The sequence below is a fragment of the Sarcophilus harrisii genome, chromosome 2 (assembly GCF_902635505.1).
Source record: "Sarcophilus harrisii chromosome 2, mSarHar1.11, whole genome shotgun sequence".
NCBI lineage: Eukaryota > Metazoa > Chordata > Mammalia > Dasyuromorphia > Dasyuridae > Sarcophilus > Sarcophilus harrisii.
Window position 1 is genome coordinate 508,170,363 of NC_045427.1, and position 16,788 is coordinate 508,187,150.

Here is a 16,788-nt window from a genome sequence, read left to right on the forward strand (position 1 = left end):
TTTGTTACATCTCCTCTTTGAGGTTACAGTGAAAGGTCTACGGGGGCGGGCATCCTGGGGCTCTGGAAAGAAAGAACTCTTCGATCCTCGAATTCTTCCTCCCCTCACTTGGTTGTTATTAACATAAAAGTAACAAATCACAGGATAGGGTGACATTGTGTCTTCAGCGGCTGAGCTTAATAGGTTTGCAGAGCATTCGCGTCGTGCACGTGGGACCGATTCCGAGAAATCCTTTGGAAGCGGTCCTTTGCTAGAAGTCCAACTGGAGCATCTTCCACTGCTTCCGATCTAGCTCAGTCACGCTAGCAGAGAGTCCAGAAAGAGGAAGGGAGGTGGGGGCGGGGAAGCCGGGAGGAACTCTCGCGAGAAAATAATCGGTCGTCGTGGTAACTGAGACGCCTTCCTGAAAGATGGAGATCTGGAAGGTGGACCGGCCGCTTGGCGCTTCTGCCGCTTCGGACTCCTGGGTACCCCGGGGGCTGCCCCCAGAAGGGGGTGGGGGTTGGGGCCCTTGGGGAAAATCCCGCAGAATCTCATCTGAAGGGCGGTTGTCTTGTTTCAGTTGTGGGACTCCGCCGGGACCTCGAAGCCGTTGAGAGACCTCCGGATCAAAGAGGAGGAGTATCTGTACGTAACGAGTGCCCACCGATTGGGGGCGGGCAGGGGCAGCCGTTGTGTTTTGTTTTTCCCGCTTTCTAGCGATTAAATGGATGATCTTCTTTAGCTTTCCCTTCTCTTCGCGCAGTCCATCAACCCTCCCCCAGTCTGTCTCTTTCACGGTGGAAAACCTTAGTCGGTAAACATTTATTAATCGCCTTCTGTATGTCAGGCGCCGTACTAAATCGCGGCAGTTGCCAAGAACGGCAAAAGGCCCCCCTGCCGGTAAGGCAGTCTGATGCGGGGCGGGGGGAGAGAACCAGTGCTCCTTTCCGTACCTCGTCGGACCTACGCTGGTATAAGGGAGCAGGAAAGAGCGCGCTGGGGCGAGGTAGAGGGAGTAGTAGACAATCGTATGCCAACTAGATACAGGATAAGGGGGGGGAGGGGTCGCCGAGGGAAGGGACTAGAAATAAGGGGGATATGGAAAAAGACTTCCTGTATGTACAAGGCAGCATTTTAGCTGGGACTTGAAAGAAGCCGGGGAAGCTAGGGGAAGGCGATGAGGAGGGAGAGCCTCTCAGGCTGGCGGACTGCCGGAGAAAATGCCCAGAGCCTGGCCACGGAGTGGTTAATTCCTGGAAGAGGCCGCTGGTAACCCGCTGGGCAAGAAGGCTGGAAAGAGAGGGTTGCGACGGGGCAGGTTATGATGGGCTTTGGGAGCCAGAGGTGTTAGGGAAGACTTGACCTTGTAATTTTTACCGCCCCTACCTGTGATACCTTGAAAATTGACGTGATAATTGTGGAAATATGAATAAAAGAATCACACATGTTTAACATACTGGATTACTTGCAGGGTGGGGGAGGAAGGGAAGGAGAAGAAAATTGGAACACAAGGTTTTGCAAAGGTGAATATTGAAAACTATGCATATGTTTTGAAAATAAAAAGCTTCATATTAAAAAGAAAAACTCAAGAACGAAAGTTGATGCCGAGTGATGAGCTGTGCAGACTTTGAATTCTGAATCATTTCAACGCTAGTTTTGAAGACTTGGACCAGTCAGTTCCAGGACACTGTCTATTACTTCAACAACTTTTTAGGTCCCCATTCAGTGCCTCCTGTAAAGTAGAAGGGAATTCTTGTGGCAGATTCCCAGTGTAACGTAGCCTTTGCGGATTATCCTTTAGGCTTTTTAGTAATGCACAATCTAACATAATTGTGCAATCTTTTCATTAATCCAGCAGCCACTTATTAATCATTTGTGGACAGAACACATCAGTGCTAGGTTGCCTGACATTACAGCCACTTAGTTTAATGTTTGCTTGATAGCTAGGTATTTTCTTCAAGTTATAATGATTCTCAGCCCTGCCCACAATATCTAGGTTGGCAGAAGCCTACATAGTTATTTTGGGAACAAGGGCTTTTATTTCTTCCTGATAATGTGGTTCTCTTCTGTTTACTTTTTCCATGGAACTTTGGATTGTCATCTGCAGCATTGGAGGGACCCTGTAAATCTCTGAGATCACAAATCCATTTGAGTATGGAAGACTTAAAGTTATAGCTACTACAACAGGCAATTTTAAAATATGTTGATTTTTTTGTATTCATAATACTTTCATTTCTTAAGTTATTTCTCCTTCCTCTTCTAACCAGCAGTCCACCTCTTATAACAATGAATTAAAAACAAAAGGGGGGAGGGGAGCAGTTTAGGAACTCTTTGCTGTTCTTTGCATAAACTATTCCTTCTCCCAGCTCCCTATATTTTCACTTGCTACATTCCTGGAAGTCTTTCCCTTTTCATCTTCATTCACTGGGTTCCTTCAAATCCCAGTTAAAATTCAACCTTGGAAAAGAAGACTTTCCCAATCCTTCCTCATTATTTTGTACGATGTTATTTTCATGTTAACTCCTCTGTTATACTGTGAACTCCTTGAAAGAAGGGACTAGGTTTTTGGGTTTGGGTTTTTGTTTTTGTTTTTGTTTTTGGTATCAATTCATAGCACAGTGCTCGGAATATAGTGTTTAATAAATTCTTGTGAGGCTGCTAGATGGTGCAGTGAATAGAACACCAGCCTTGGAGTAAAGAGGACCTGAGTTCAAATTTGAACTGAGACTCAACAATTAGCTGTGTGACCCTGGGCAAATCACTTAACCTCACTTGCCTTGCAAATATATATGTATGTATGTATATATATATATATATGTATATATATATATATATATATATATATATACATACATACATATATATTTGAAACTGAGTTTTTTTTTCAATACAGGAGTGTTTGAGGAGATAAAACACAGATACATAGATTTATTTGGGGGGGGGAGTAGGAGTGGGTTAATGCCTCCTTTGTGCTTTCTAAATCAAATATTTTTTAATACCAAATTCTTGGCACCTCGTTTATTTCTGACAAATTGGCAGTAATGACTTCTTTATGGAGTTTCAAAATAATGTATTTAGAATTTTTTTGAAATGACTAAATTTTGGTATGACAGTTTCTTCCATTGTTGATATCATAAGATAACCTAATTTTAGCATTTTCATATAATTTTAATTTCCATTAGATACTTCAGTAAATCCTAATTTTAATAGCTTTTTTGTACATTGTAGACGTTTAAATGAAGAACTTGAAGCAAAAACAGCTGAACTTGTTCGTCAAGCAGAAGAAGCAATAGTAAGTAAATATTACAATTAGCCTGAGTGATACAAAATACTAATTTGGTCTTAGAACAGTTTTTTTTTTAATATTATAAAACATTTGTCTCTTTCTTTTACATTCCCTTTCCTCCTTGAGTATGGATAACATTCTTGGACAATTATTTTTTTATTAGATGAATGGCTTATTTATTTGGTGAATTAGGTGCTGTATGATTGTATATATTAGTAAATCCCAGGTGGCCTTTGAAACTTGAGATACTCTATCTCAATGCAAATTCAGCATGAACCGTTAACTTCCCACTATTGTATACATTCCCTAGTCCCTCGGGACCCTGTGTCTTCTTAGGACTGTACATTCCCTTGAAACTAGCTTTGGTTTGTATTATCTATATCTATTAGGAGCCCCATTCTTGCCTTCCTTTATTCCAAATAATTATTCCAAAATAATTTACTCTATTATTCCAAATTATTTTCCATTATTCCAAATAATTTACTCATCATAAGGCCTAAATGAATTCACTAAAACAAAATTGAAAGTAAAGGGTAATTGTATTAATAGCCACATGGTTAGAACAGCTGTAGCCACTTCTGACAAAGTTTTAATTGCCAAATGTCCTACGTTATTTTGTATTCTATACCTTTGGTCATTTCGGTAGAAGTATTTGATAGAGAGCTATTAACAAGCATTCTCTGGGTACAACAGGTAGAAGGAACCACCTTATCACACTCCAATTAATCTTTTTCTTTTGAATGATTAATGGCAGTCATTAATTGACTCCTGATTGCCTACCAAGTGAAACTGGTAATTTAGATTAGTACCATATTAGAATTACTGACATACTTTCACCATATAGTATGTTTATTCTTATTTTGTTTCTTAGAGAGATCAAAATGAGATACTGTCCAAAGTAGTTTCATCTCCAGTTAAACCATATGAGGAGAAAGAAGATGATGATACAAAGTAAGCACATTTTATCTTTATTACTGATCATTTTTATAAATGTATGGGATGGGGGTAACAAGGAGGTGCAGTAGTTAGAGCCCCAGCCCTGAAGTCAGGAGGATCTGAGGTCAAACCTGGTCTCAGCCACTTAACACTTCCTAGCTGTGTGACCCTGGGCAAGTCACTTAACCCCAATTGCCTCAGCCACATAAATAAATGAATAAATGAATGAATGAATGAATGTGTTGGAAGCATTTAAAAGCAACCATACCTAGCATTTACATAGCTCTTCCAGTCAGCTAAGTGACTGAGTGTCTCTCCTGGGTACTTCTAAGTAGAAATCTGGCCTCAGACACTTACTAGCTTTCTGACCTTGGGAGAGTCACTTAACTCTGCTTGCCTCAGTTTCTTCATTTGTAAAATGAGCTGGAAAAGTACATAGCCCACTACTCCAGTATCTTTGCCAAGAAAACTCCAAATGGAGTCATGAAGATTTGGATACAACTGAAAATAACTGAACAGATAGCATATAACATCATCTGTGTGCCAGGGACTGTACTAACTGCTTTACAGTTATTATCTAATTTGATCCTCATGACAACTGTGGGAATTAGATGCTGTTATTATCCCCATTTTACAGATGAAGTTGAGGCAAATGGGGTTCTTGGCCAAAGGGATACAGCTAGGAAGTGTCTGAACCTGGATCTGTGCTCAGGTTGGTTTAGCATTTCATCCACTGCACTCAGTCAACTTTGGAATGGATCTGAGATTTCAATGGTACAGGAAACTTCTGGTGAAGAAATTCATTTTTATTTTAACAATGGAAGTTGACATCTACAATTAGTGTTGGATGGCTGCCCGAGGCACTGAGGTGTTAAATGATTAGCCCAAGATTCCATGATCAGGATGTGTCACAGAGGCATGTCTTAGATCCAGCTCTTTCTGGCACCAAGGTTGGTTTTCTATCCATATGCCACAGTGCCTTTTGTACAGGAATGATTACACAGAATTATCTTTAAAGTTTGAACTTTTATGAATCATATGTTTTGAAGAGTAATTGTTTAATCAGTGTATTAAAAAACACTTATTAAAGAAAATATAAGAAAATATAAAGAAAATATATTTACTACCTACTTTCATTTGAACACTGATACAATTGGTATAAAAATTGCAAAGGTCTCAACTTTCAAGGAAAGATTAATGTGTGGTTTTGATGTAATTTGAATAATATGAATTAAAATACCAATGCATTTTTATTTTAACAGTGCTATTTAGAAGTCAGTAATCATCCTTAAGGATATATAAACTTAGAATATTAAGATTAAATCAGCTAAATGACTCAGTGGATAGAGTGCAGGGCCTAGAATCAGAAAGTACTGAGTTCAAATCCTGCCTCTGGCAATTACTAACACTAGGGAGGTTACTTAACCCTACTTGCCTCAGTTTCCTCATCTGTAAAATGAGTTGGAGAAAGATATGCAAAACACTCAGTCTCTTTGTCAACAAAATTTCAGATGGGTCACAAAGAGACATAACTGAAATGAGTGAACAACATACCCTGCATAAATCCAGTTATCAGAAGAACCAATTAGGAGTTTTAGAGAATGTTAATATTTGTGGAAATGGGAGGAGAAGTATGATGAAAGAGCACTAGGGCTTTGGTCAGGAGATGTGGGTTCAAATATTGCATCTAACAGTCTCTGTGCACATAAAAAATTCTTTTAATCCCTCTGAGCCTCATTTTGCTTATTTAAAAAAATGAGAATAATATTTGTAGTACACAGGATTAAGAGATGTGAAGAGAAAAAAGAAAGAAGAGGTGCATTTAGAGTTAGGACAAACAGAAAGGACATTGTGGTAAAACGAAGGAAGGAGATAATCTAAATGAGAAAATTAACAGTATTTCTTGGCTGTGAAAAGTCAAGGAAAATTCAGTAATAACTGAATTTAGTTAGAAAAGAAGTTATTGATTTGAAACATGGTGAACGATGAACCAAATCAGTTCCAATAGAGCAGTAATAAATTGAACCAGCTACACCCAGCGAAAGAACTCTGGGAGATGACTATGAACCACTACAATCCCTCTATTTTTGTCTGCCTGCATTTTTGATTTCCTTCACTAATTGTGAATTGTACACTATTTCAAAGTCCGATTCTTTTTGTACAACAAAATAACTGTTTGGACATGTATACGTATATTGTATTTAACTTATACTTTAACATATTTAATATGTATTGGTCAACTTGCCATCTGGGGGAAGAGGTGGGGGAAGGACGGGAAAAGTTGGAACAAAAGGTTTTGCAATTGTCAATGCTGAAAAAATTACCCATGCATATATCTTGTAAATAAAAAGCTATAATAATAAAAAAGAAACATAGTAGATACCAACATGGTAGATGAGCTTCTATATCTCATCAGACTTAATGTAGATAAATGAATTTATGTAAAAATGAGAAATGACTAGAAAACAAGAAATGATCCAGAACTATGAAGAGAATTTCAAACTTATGATCAGTATTTAAGCATGATTCTGAGAGAGCTAGAAGAGACTGTGACAACAGCAGAAAATGCAGAAAAACTGCAGAAAAAAATTTATGAAGATATTTTTAATCAACCAAGAGGAACAATCCAATGCTGTTTGTCCAAGACCATGAGGTTATATTAATAGACTCTCCATTGAAAGTTGATTGAAACAAAGGCTTTATCTTGTGGGGAAAATTGGAGATTCTACAGAGGTCCTCAAACTTTTTAAATAGGGGGCCAGTTCACTGTCCCTCAGACTGTTAGAGGGCCAGACTATAGTAAAAACAAAACTTTGTTTTGTGGCCTTTAAATAAAGAAACTTCATAGCCCTGGGTGAGGTAGATAAATGTCCTCAGCTTGCATCTGGCCCACAGGCCGTAGTTTAAGGACCCCTGCATTTAGACAGTAACCTCTGTAAGAAAAGCTGGTATTCAAAAAAACAGCCCATGATATTTAGAATATTTATTATTTTTAGAAATAATCAAGAAACTGTCCATCCCTAAAATGCATTTATTTCCAGATAAGTCCTAATCTAACTGGCATAACATCTTAGATTTGTTACCAAACCTACCAATTAATGTAACAGTCATAATACAGGAATTTTTTTCAGTGATTTAATTTGCCTCTTTATCTTGTAGGCAATTATATTTTTAAAATTAAATTTGTCCCTTTAGAAAAAAAGAAAAAGAAAATTATTGATAACATTAGGTTTCTTTAAGAGAGGAATTTAGGATCCAAAGATGAGAGAATGGCTATTGTAGGTAAAGTGTGTTGGTTTCAGAAATTAGGTCATAAAAGAAAAGAGGGAAATAGAACAATAGTTATGAGTTTTTTTTCAGAATTGATAGATGGATATTTAAAGCCATGGGGGGGAGGAAGGGGCAGAGCCAAGATGGCAGGCAGAAACCAGGAAGTTGCCTTGGCTTTCTCCACTTTCCCTTGGAACCAATGCTAAATCACGCCTCTAAATGGATTCTTCAGTGTCAGAATCCACAAAAATTCAGAGTAAAACAATTTTCCATCTTAAGATATCTTTGAAAGACTTCAGGAAAAGTCTGTCTTGGGTAAAAAGGGAGCTTGGGCCAACACTGGCACAGGGTGAGCAATCTACAGGCTCTTAGGCCCAGCGCAGATCACTAACTGGAGGCCCTTCTAGTCCTAGCTCAGCCTCAGGCCAGCTGTGAGACTTCCAACCCAAGTGCAGAAGGCAAATCACAAGCCCACAAAGCTTGACATAACTGGCGGGACTAGGCCAGGCCAACCCAGTGCTGGGAAAGCCAGGGAGAGACCTCCCTATGCCTGCAAAAGGAACTTAGGACAGTCTCCCCTGTGCCTTAGGAGCAGAGCTCAACTTTAAAAGATGAGCTAAAAAGCAAAAAGAGCTCTGACTATAGAGAGCCGCTATGGAAACAAAAGGAAGATCAGAGCACAAATCTAGAAATCAGCAAAGGCAAAAGGCCCACATGTGGAATCTCAAAAAGGAATATGAACTGATCTCAAGCTCAAAAGGTTTTAGAAGGTTTCAAAAAGGATGTTAAAAGTTAAGAAAGAGGTAAAAGAAAACTTGGGGGAAAAAATGAGAACTATTTAGGAGAATTATGGAGAAAAAGGTCAACAGCTTATAAAAGGAAGTACAAAAATTGACTCAAGAAAACTACTTAAAAATTAGGTTTGGCAAAATGGAAAAAAAAATCCACTAAAAGAAAAGGAGCAAGGAAGAACTGAAAGATATTAGAAAGAATGAATAAAATGTGGGAATTCCTTCTGCTATTGGGAAAGGTTAAGATTCAGGCTACTGATGAAGGAATAATTTTAGAAAAGTAGTAGTACCTCTTTTTCTCTTGAGATGTCAGAGGATTAAAGGAGAGGGTTACAGGGAATTCAGATGAATAACAGAAAAAGGTGTCAAAGCAAATTAAAGTAACAATGTAGAGAGGAGATTAAAAAGAAGAAAGTCTTTTGAATGGCTACTGTAGGTAGCAAGCTAAAGAGTTGAAGATGGATAAATAGTAGGACTAATGAAGAGAAACCAAATTGTATAGAATACAATTGAATGAAGAGAATCCAAAATTATTGAATAGAATTTATATTCTTTACAATTGGGGCTGTATAGTATACGGAGTTTGTGGGACAGGGTGCTAGACCCCTTACCCAAATTGACTAGTCAGAAGCATCTCCAGATGCAAAGAGAAAGCTTTTTTTTTTTTTTTTTTTTTTTTTTTTTTTTTTTTTTTTTTTTTTTTTTTTTTTTTTTTTTTTATTTAATAAAGAGAAAGCTTTTATTTGGTTCTTGCAAGGAGAGGTCCAAGCACATCAACTGGACAAAGTCCAGCCTGGGGTGTGACCCATGGCAGAAAGAGGGAATGGATTATATAGCAAAAAAGAGGCTTGGGTTTAAACTCACCTTCCTGTTGATTTTTAAATTCATTGGATAGACTGAAAAGGAAATAACCATTGACCAAGGGTTAGCAATGCTGTTTACTTCCTCTGAGGTCACAGGACTTCCTGATATGGTTTGACCTTTTTTGCACTATAGTCCTGAGAAAAGGGATTATGTGACTTCCTGAAACTTAAACTTAAACTCTGATTTTTTGAGAAATTTTCACTTGATCCCATTCAGATGGGGGGAGGGAGTTATGTATCAAACTAGATCTATTTATTATTAAAGCTTATTTTTTCTGTTATTATATGAAAAACTTGACAAACATCGTTAAATATCAACATTCTACATAAAGATTGATGGTAAAAGAGCACCATGTAGCATGACACTATAAATTTTTACTATGCATGGTTTGCATCTATTAAAAAATATATATATCAGCTTCATCAAACAAATTCTACCATTGTCCTGCTTATCCATATCCTCCCTTGAAATCTTGGAATCTCTCCTTGCTATTTTCTAATGTTTTTCCTTCCTTTCTTTCTCCTTTTTTTGCTGTCACTATCACAACCTTCCAGCCCTCCCTAACAATAGCATTCGTTCCCACCAGGAAAACCTTCCTTGTAACATGCATACAGTGAAAGCATTCAAATCCACACATTGGTTGTATCGAATATGTCCCATTTTGTGTCTCTATTCCATTCTCTTTCTTGGCCAAGAAGTGGGAAGCCTGATTCATCAGTCTCCTAGACCATAGGTCTTAAATCTTTCACTTCTTTTATAATGTTATAATTGTTGTATAAATTGTTCTCCTGGTTATTTTCACTTCACTTTTCATTAATTCATACAAATCATCACTTTTCTCTGAATTCATCCCTTTTATACTTTCAGTGGCACAATAATATTCCATTATATTCATTTGCCATAATTTGTTCTGCCATTCCCCAATTGATTGATATCTACTTCGTTTCAAATTCTTTGCCACAACAAAAAGTGATGCTACAAATATTTTTGTTCATAAAAGTCTTTTACTAAGTTTCTTTGATCTTTTTTTGGGTGTAGTCAAAGGGTATATACATTTTAATAATTTTGGGAGCATAGTTCCAAAATGCTTTCCAGGATGATTAAATCATTTCACAGCACCAAATGTGCACCAGTCTGCATGTCTTCCCACATTCTCATGGACAACAGTCATTTTCCTTTCTTCCATCTTTGTTAAGTTGATGTGTATAGAAGATGTGAGAGCTTTTAATTTGCATTTATCTTATTAGTGAATTGGAAAATTTTTTATGTGATTGCTGATAACTTGCCTTTCTTCGTTTGAAGAGTGCCTGTTCATTATTCATTGTCCATTTACCTATTGGGAAATAGCTCTTATTTTTATCTATTTGTATTAATTTCCTATATATCATTATACTTTTAGCAGAGAAATTTATTACAAAGATTTTCCCCCTAATCTATGCTCATTTAATATGGATTTAAGGTCCTTCCAACATTCTTATTGCCCTCTTCTGGATTCTCCCTATCTTAGCAATGTGACATATGGAACTGAACACAGTATTTCAGATGCGTTTTAACTAGGACAGACTACAGTTTCCCTATTATGTCCTTATTTTGTTATGCCTCTAGTGAGGCCATCTTAGGTTTTTTTTTGGCCTTTTTAGTCATCCTAGGACTCTGCTCACCTATATTGAGATTTCAGCTTATTAAGACCCCCAAATGTTTTTCAGGAAAACAACTGCCCAACCATGTCTCTTCCAGCCTGTACCTGTGAAGTAGATTGTTTGAACCCAAGTATAAGACTTCACATTTATCCCTATGAAGCTTATCTTACTAAATTCATCCCAGTGCTCTAGCTTATTGAGATTTTTTTGGATCCTGACTCTGTCATCTATTTTATTAATTTGTTCTCTATCATTAAAACGTCAGAAAATTTACATTTAGTTGTCTGTACATTTGATGGATGTATCATCTGTGTCTTTATCTAAACTACTGATAAAAATTTTAACTGCACTGATTCCTGAGGCACTCCATTGGAGACCTCCCAATTTGACCATACACTACAATTATTTCAATATGTCCATGGAATCACTTCTGAATAAATCTAATTATATTTTCTAGTTTATATCTTTCAATTTCTCTATGGCAATAGAGATACTTTATCAAGTGCTTTTTAGGTAAATTATTACTATTATAGCTTTCCCTTAAAATTCCAGTCTATTAGCCTATCTAAAAGAGAAATGTGGTTAGTTTGAGCTGATCAGTTCTTGATGAAGCCAAGGTCACTTTTTGTAATTATAGCTTCCTTTTCTAAATAATTTTTAATGAGTCATTTTAAAATTTCCCCAGGAAGTGAAGTTAAATTCACTAGCCTATAGTTTGCTAATGTTATTGTTCTTTTTTTTTTTTTTTTTTTTTTAAAAGTGGTAGGATGTTCATCCTTCTCTAGCGCCTGTGAATTTTCTGGTCTTTATAATATCACTAACAGTGGCTTAGCAGTGAAGTTTGTCAATTCTTTCAGTGCTTTGGAGTGTTGCCAAGTAACTTGAATTTATCAAGGGTAAAAAGAGGGCATTTTTCTTTATTTTTTTATCATAGCTTTTTATTTACAAGATATATGTATGGGTAATTTTTCAGCTTTGACCCTTGCAAAACCTTCTGTTACAACTTTTCCCTTCCTTTCCCCTACCCCTCCTCCAGATGGCAGGTAGACCAATCCATGTCAAATATGTTAAAGTATATATTAAATACAATATATGTATACATGTCCATACAGTTATTTTGCTGCACAGGAACAATCAGACTTTGAAATAATGTACAATTAACCTGTGAAGGAAATAAAAAATGCAGGCAGACAAAAACAGAGGGATTGGAAATGCTATGTAGTGGTTCACACTCATTTCCCAGAATTCTTTCGCTGGGTGTAGCTGGTTCTATTCATTATTGAACAAATGGAACTGATTTGTTTCATTTCATTGTTGAAGAGAGCCACGTTCATCATAATTGATCATTGTATATAATTGTTGTTGAAGTATATAATGATCTCCTGGTCCTGTTTATTTCACTCAGCATCAGTTCATGTAAGTCTCTCCAGGCCTTTCTGAAATCATCCTGTTGGTCATTTCTTACAGAACAATAATATTCCATAATATTCATATACCACAATTTATTCAGCCATTCTCCAATTGATGGGCATCCACTCAGTTTCCAGTTTCTAACCACTACAAAGAGGGCTGCCACAAACATTCTTACACATACAGGTCCCTTTCCCTTCTTTAAGATTTCCTTGGGATATAAGCCCAGTAGTAACACTGCTGGATCAAAGAGTATACACAGTTTGATAACTTTTTGAGCATAATTCCAAATTGCTCTCCAGAATGGCTGGATGTATTCACAATTCCACCAACAATGCATCAGTGTCCCAATTTTCCCACATCCCCTCCAGCTTTCACCATTATCTTTTCCTGTCATCTTAGCCAATCTGAGAGATGTGTAGTGGTATCTCAGAGTTGTTTTAATTTGCATTTCTCTGATTAATAATACTTGGAGCATCTTTTCATATGGCTAGAAATAGTTTCAATTTCTTCATCTGAAAATTGTCTGTTCATATGCTTTGACCATTTATCAGTTGGAGAATGGCTTGATTTCTTATAAATTAAGAGTCAGTTCTCTATATATTTTGGAAATGAGGCCTTTGTCAAAATCTTTGATTGTTAAAAATGTTTTCCCAGTTTATTATTTTGAAGGGGGCATTTTTCAGTGTCCTTAACGTACTTTGGGTATCAATGCCTTGTTAGTTTCTTTTTTTCCCAGCATTTTCAGTTTAGAAGTCACTCTTCTTGAAGAGAAAGGAGCAAAGGAAGAATTGAGCAGCTCTCCAGTTTCTATCTAGTTAGTTATCATTTGCCTTTCTATCCTAAGGAATCATCTAAACCTGTCTAGCACCTTTCTCCTTTGATGTTTTAAAAGAAACTTTTTTGTTATCCTTAACTTGCTTTACCCACTTCAGCTTTTTCTGAGCTTTAGCTCCTGATTCAGCACCAAGCCACACTCTTGTGTTTATCCTCTGTTTATCTGCCCTTTGTATCTATCTTCTGTGCATATTATGTTAAAAATCTAAGGTGGTTGGTCCCTAAAGGGACATTGGTTTCTTTGAGATTACTTCAGTTGTTGTTCTTCATTGTAAATGCTTTCCTTTGTTTTCAGAATTTTGTTCTTTGTTTCCATACTCCTTGAGTTGATTTCTTTTGCTGACTTTTGTCCCTAAAACACTATTTATTTTTGTATTGGATCCTTTAACATATGTTTTCCCCAAATCTGTGGGGCATATCACACTATACCTGACTTTGCTTCTTTTTTGTAATAAACTCTGAAAGGGAATATTTGCCACCTTCCATTGTCACCATCATTTTCACCCTTTAACCTATTTATACCTCGTAAATAGCTCTTCTTTTTTAATGAAAATCAAATCCACCATGGAATTTCTTCTTGTTGTTCCCTCCACCTTTGGAAGGATGAGATCATTAAAGCAAGTCAAAAGGCTAATAGCTGTTATGTTTGATAGAGAAAATCCCTGTGGATATCTAAATAAGTGAAGTTCTTCATCACTATGATATCATGCCTCTGTGCTAGGCTTATGATCTGTTCCCCAGACTTTTCATCTAGTTCTTGGTCCAGGTGGTTTCTAGTATACTTTGATAACAATCATTTCAATTTCACTGAAATAGCATGGTTCCCTCCTGTGATATCTACATTCCTCATAGAGCTAGACTTTCTTAATGTACATTTTTACCTTTTCCCCTCATTTTACCTATTCTCTTTTTTTTTTTTTTTTTGAATATTTTATCTAGGACTGGAGTCCTATCTGGTGTGACATTTCAGAAAGTTTAAGTGACATTTATTAAGCACCTAGTGATGAGGTTCGGCTCCCTGTGATTTCTGGTCAGGGAGCCAAAAATGATGAGATTTACAGGGCAGAGAGTTGTGAGAACCCCTTTTGGTCAGCACGGGTCCTTCGTAAATGAATTTATTAACCCGAAAAGTTAGACTGGCAAAAAGAAGTTTATTGGCACTTGGCATTGGGAAGTTAGAATTTGCTAGGAAGACTGACTTCCAAGTGGCAAGGTCCCAGCAGACAAATAAAGGTCTAGCAGAGAAGTCCCGACAGAGAGGTAAAGAGAGGTATAATGCTGTTAGAGAAATGTGTGAGAGAGACAAAGAGAGGTTAACTCTGAAAAAGAGAATGTCTTTCAGCTGGCAGAGAGTCTCTCGCAGGGGACTGAGCAGGAGGAAGCTTGCTATATAAGCAGCTCTTGGTGGGGACTGGGAGCAGTTTGAGTTGAATCAGAATAGAGAATTTTCCAATTTGCATGAGTGTCCCTGGACTAATCTCCAACTCAATAGAGTTGAATAGAAATCTCCATCTCCAGCTCAGGCTAAATAGAAGTGGTACTAGATTCAACTAGTCCCACCCAGATAACAGAATGAAACCTCTTTATTTTGATTCCCTGGGGCAGGTCTCTCAGGGAAGAGCTTCTCTGAGGGAGTTTCTCAAGCTTTTCACCCAAAGTCCAAGAGAGAGTGAGAGAGAGTTTTGGGGCTCCCCTCATTATTACTATATGTCAAGCACTATAGTGTTCTCTGAAGATACAAAAAAAAAATATATAAATATATATATATATATATATATATATATATATATATATATATATATATATATATATATATTAGCTTTTTATTGATAAAACATTTGCATGGGTAATTTTTCAACATTGACCCTTGCAAAAACTTCTGTTTAAATTTTTCCCTCCTTCCCTCCATCCCCTCCCCTATATGGAAGGTAGTCCCATACATGTTAAATATGTTAACACCAAAAGTTGGTAATAGCCTGGGTAGGTAATCTTTTATGTCTTCAATATATTATACTTGTTTACGATAGAAATACAAACATTGCATACTCAATGCAAATTACTTCAGAATCATTTCTGATATTCATTGTTTGAGATTTACAATCTTTTGGAAAAAAAAAAACAAAATCAAATATTTGTTGGTATTTAAGTTTACCTCTAAGTTCCTAGTTATCTTTACAGCCATTTTTCATACTCTTCATAATTGAAAGATAGCTTCTCCCAGGTTTCTTTTCTAGTTTCAATAATTGATCTCCCTCCTTGTTGTACCAGCTTCCTATCTATTTAATCAACTTGCCACATCTACCAGTCAAGTCTGTTAATTTGATATATATTGAAGTTTGTTTGTTTACCTTTCCTTACTTTGCCAACTATATTTTTCTTGAATCTTCCTTTTCAGATTCTTAATCTTTAGCCTTCTTTAGTCTTCATTAATCTTCAGATTACCCTTTTTTATTCTACTTGTTTTTCTTAAATTTTCTCTTATAGGAATCATAAATGGAATTTGGACATGGAGATTGTTTTTTGATTTTTCACTTTTCTTATGGGACTAAGTGCCAATGTCAGAATATCAGAAAATAATTCTGATACTGTAAAAATAACTAAATCAAATTTATAGCAAGTATAATAAACTAATTTTTTATTTCTCACATTTATAGCCTAGGTTTCTGTCCCAGGCTACTTCTTTTTATGTTTAAAGCACTCCAGCTTTTCACAGATCTGTTTTCTGAGTTCTATTATAGGATTCTCCATTTCCTTCATATCGTTTACCTTCATGTTACACGACAATCCCTTGAACTTATAGAATATTTAAGATTCCCCTCCCCGCCTTTTACAACTTCACTGAGGAATGCCTTGTGAAAGAGAGTACACTGTGATTCATAATCACTTTTTGGTAAAGGGAACATTCTATTGGAAGCCACCTTCAATAATAACAATTATATCTAAGTACTTAGAAGTGCTGACATAATCTTTTTTTCTCATAGATTAAAATGATAGCCTGAAATTAAAAGATGACAAAACTCAAAATGTTATAGTCTTTGTTTTCCATTGAGAAGTTAAAGAGAGTATTACAGCAAAAATTGAAATAAAAACAAGGTACAGAGGATGATTAGCCCTAAGTCAGCTTTTCTTTAAATGAAGTCAGCCCTTCACTATTTTATATGCAGAAAATCACAAAAGTATTTAAAATAACATTATTGAACTATTTGTGTTCATCATGTGATGTGTACTGTTAAAATGTTTGCTTAATATTTAAAAATAAAAAAAGAATTAATGTATCTGATACATCAGTATTTGATCTCTTCACAGCACACAGAAATTTCTGAACTAAAATTTTCAAACCATACGATTCTTGAAAGTTTCAGCTTGAAAATAATATTTTAAAATATAATTGTAAATAAACTGTTAGTGAGTATTGTTGCCATTGCTACAAGTATTTCTCTATCAGTGGTATAAAGACTTAAGCATAACCTTCTAATGGTAGACTAAAAAACTAAAGAAGGTTAACTAGTTGTTGTTTCTGTGAAATGAAGTGAGAGACTCATTTCACAAGTATAAAAATAAATGTTATTCTAAAGAGTAAAAATAGATGCTTTGTTTTCTTATGCTAAATTTTCTTGAAGTGCAAATTGGACCTGAATCTTCTGCTTATCTATACAAAATGGTTCTTTAAAAAAAAAACCATACTGTTTTCATACAGAAACATTTTACCAAATGAAACATGATATTTGGATATTGGAAATTATTTCAGATACAAGATAAATAATTTGGTGTG

General features: G+C 36.1%; 1 protein-coding gene across 1 annotated transcript in view; it reads left to right on the forward strand.

The window, feature by feature from the left end:
• Positions 1 to 346: 346 nt before the first annotated feature.
• The window catches only part of TEX9 (testis expressed 9), a 52,762-nt gene continuing 36,320 nt past the window's right edge, over positions 347 to 16,788 (forward strand). The window contains exons 1-4 of the mRNA XM_003755719.3: positions 347 to 467; positions 563 to 627; positions 3,211 to 3,274; positions 4,140 to 4,219. Of these exons, the coding sequence (XP_003755767.1) occupies positions 411 to 467; positions 563 to 627; positions 3,211 to 3,274; positions 4,140 to 4,219 (266 nt within the window). The 5' untranslated portion in view covers positions 347 to 410. The remainder of the gene's footprint in view (positions 468 to 562; positions 628 to 3,210; positions 3,275 to 4,139; positions 4,220 to 16,788) is intronic.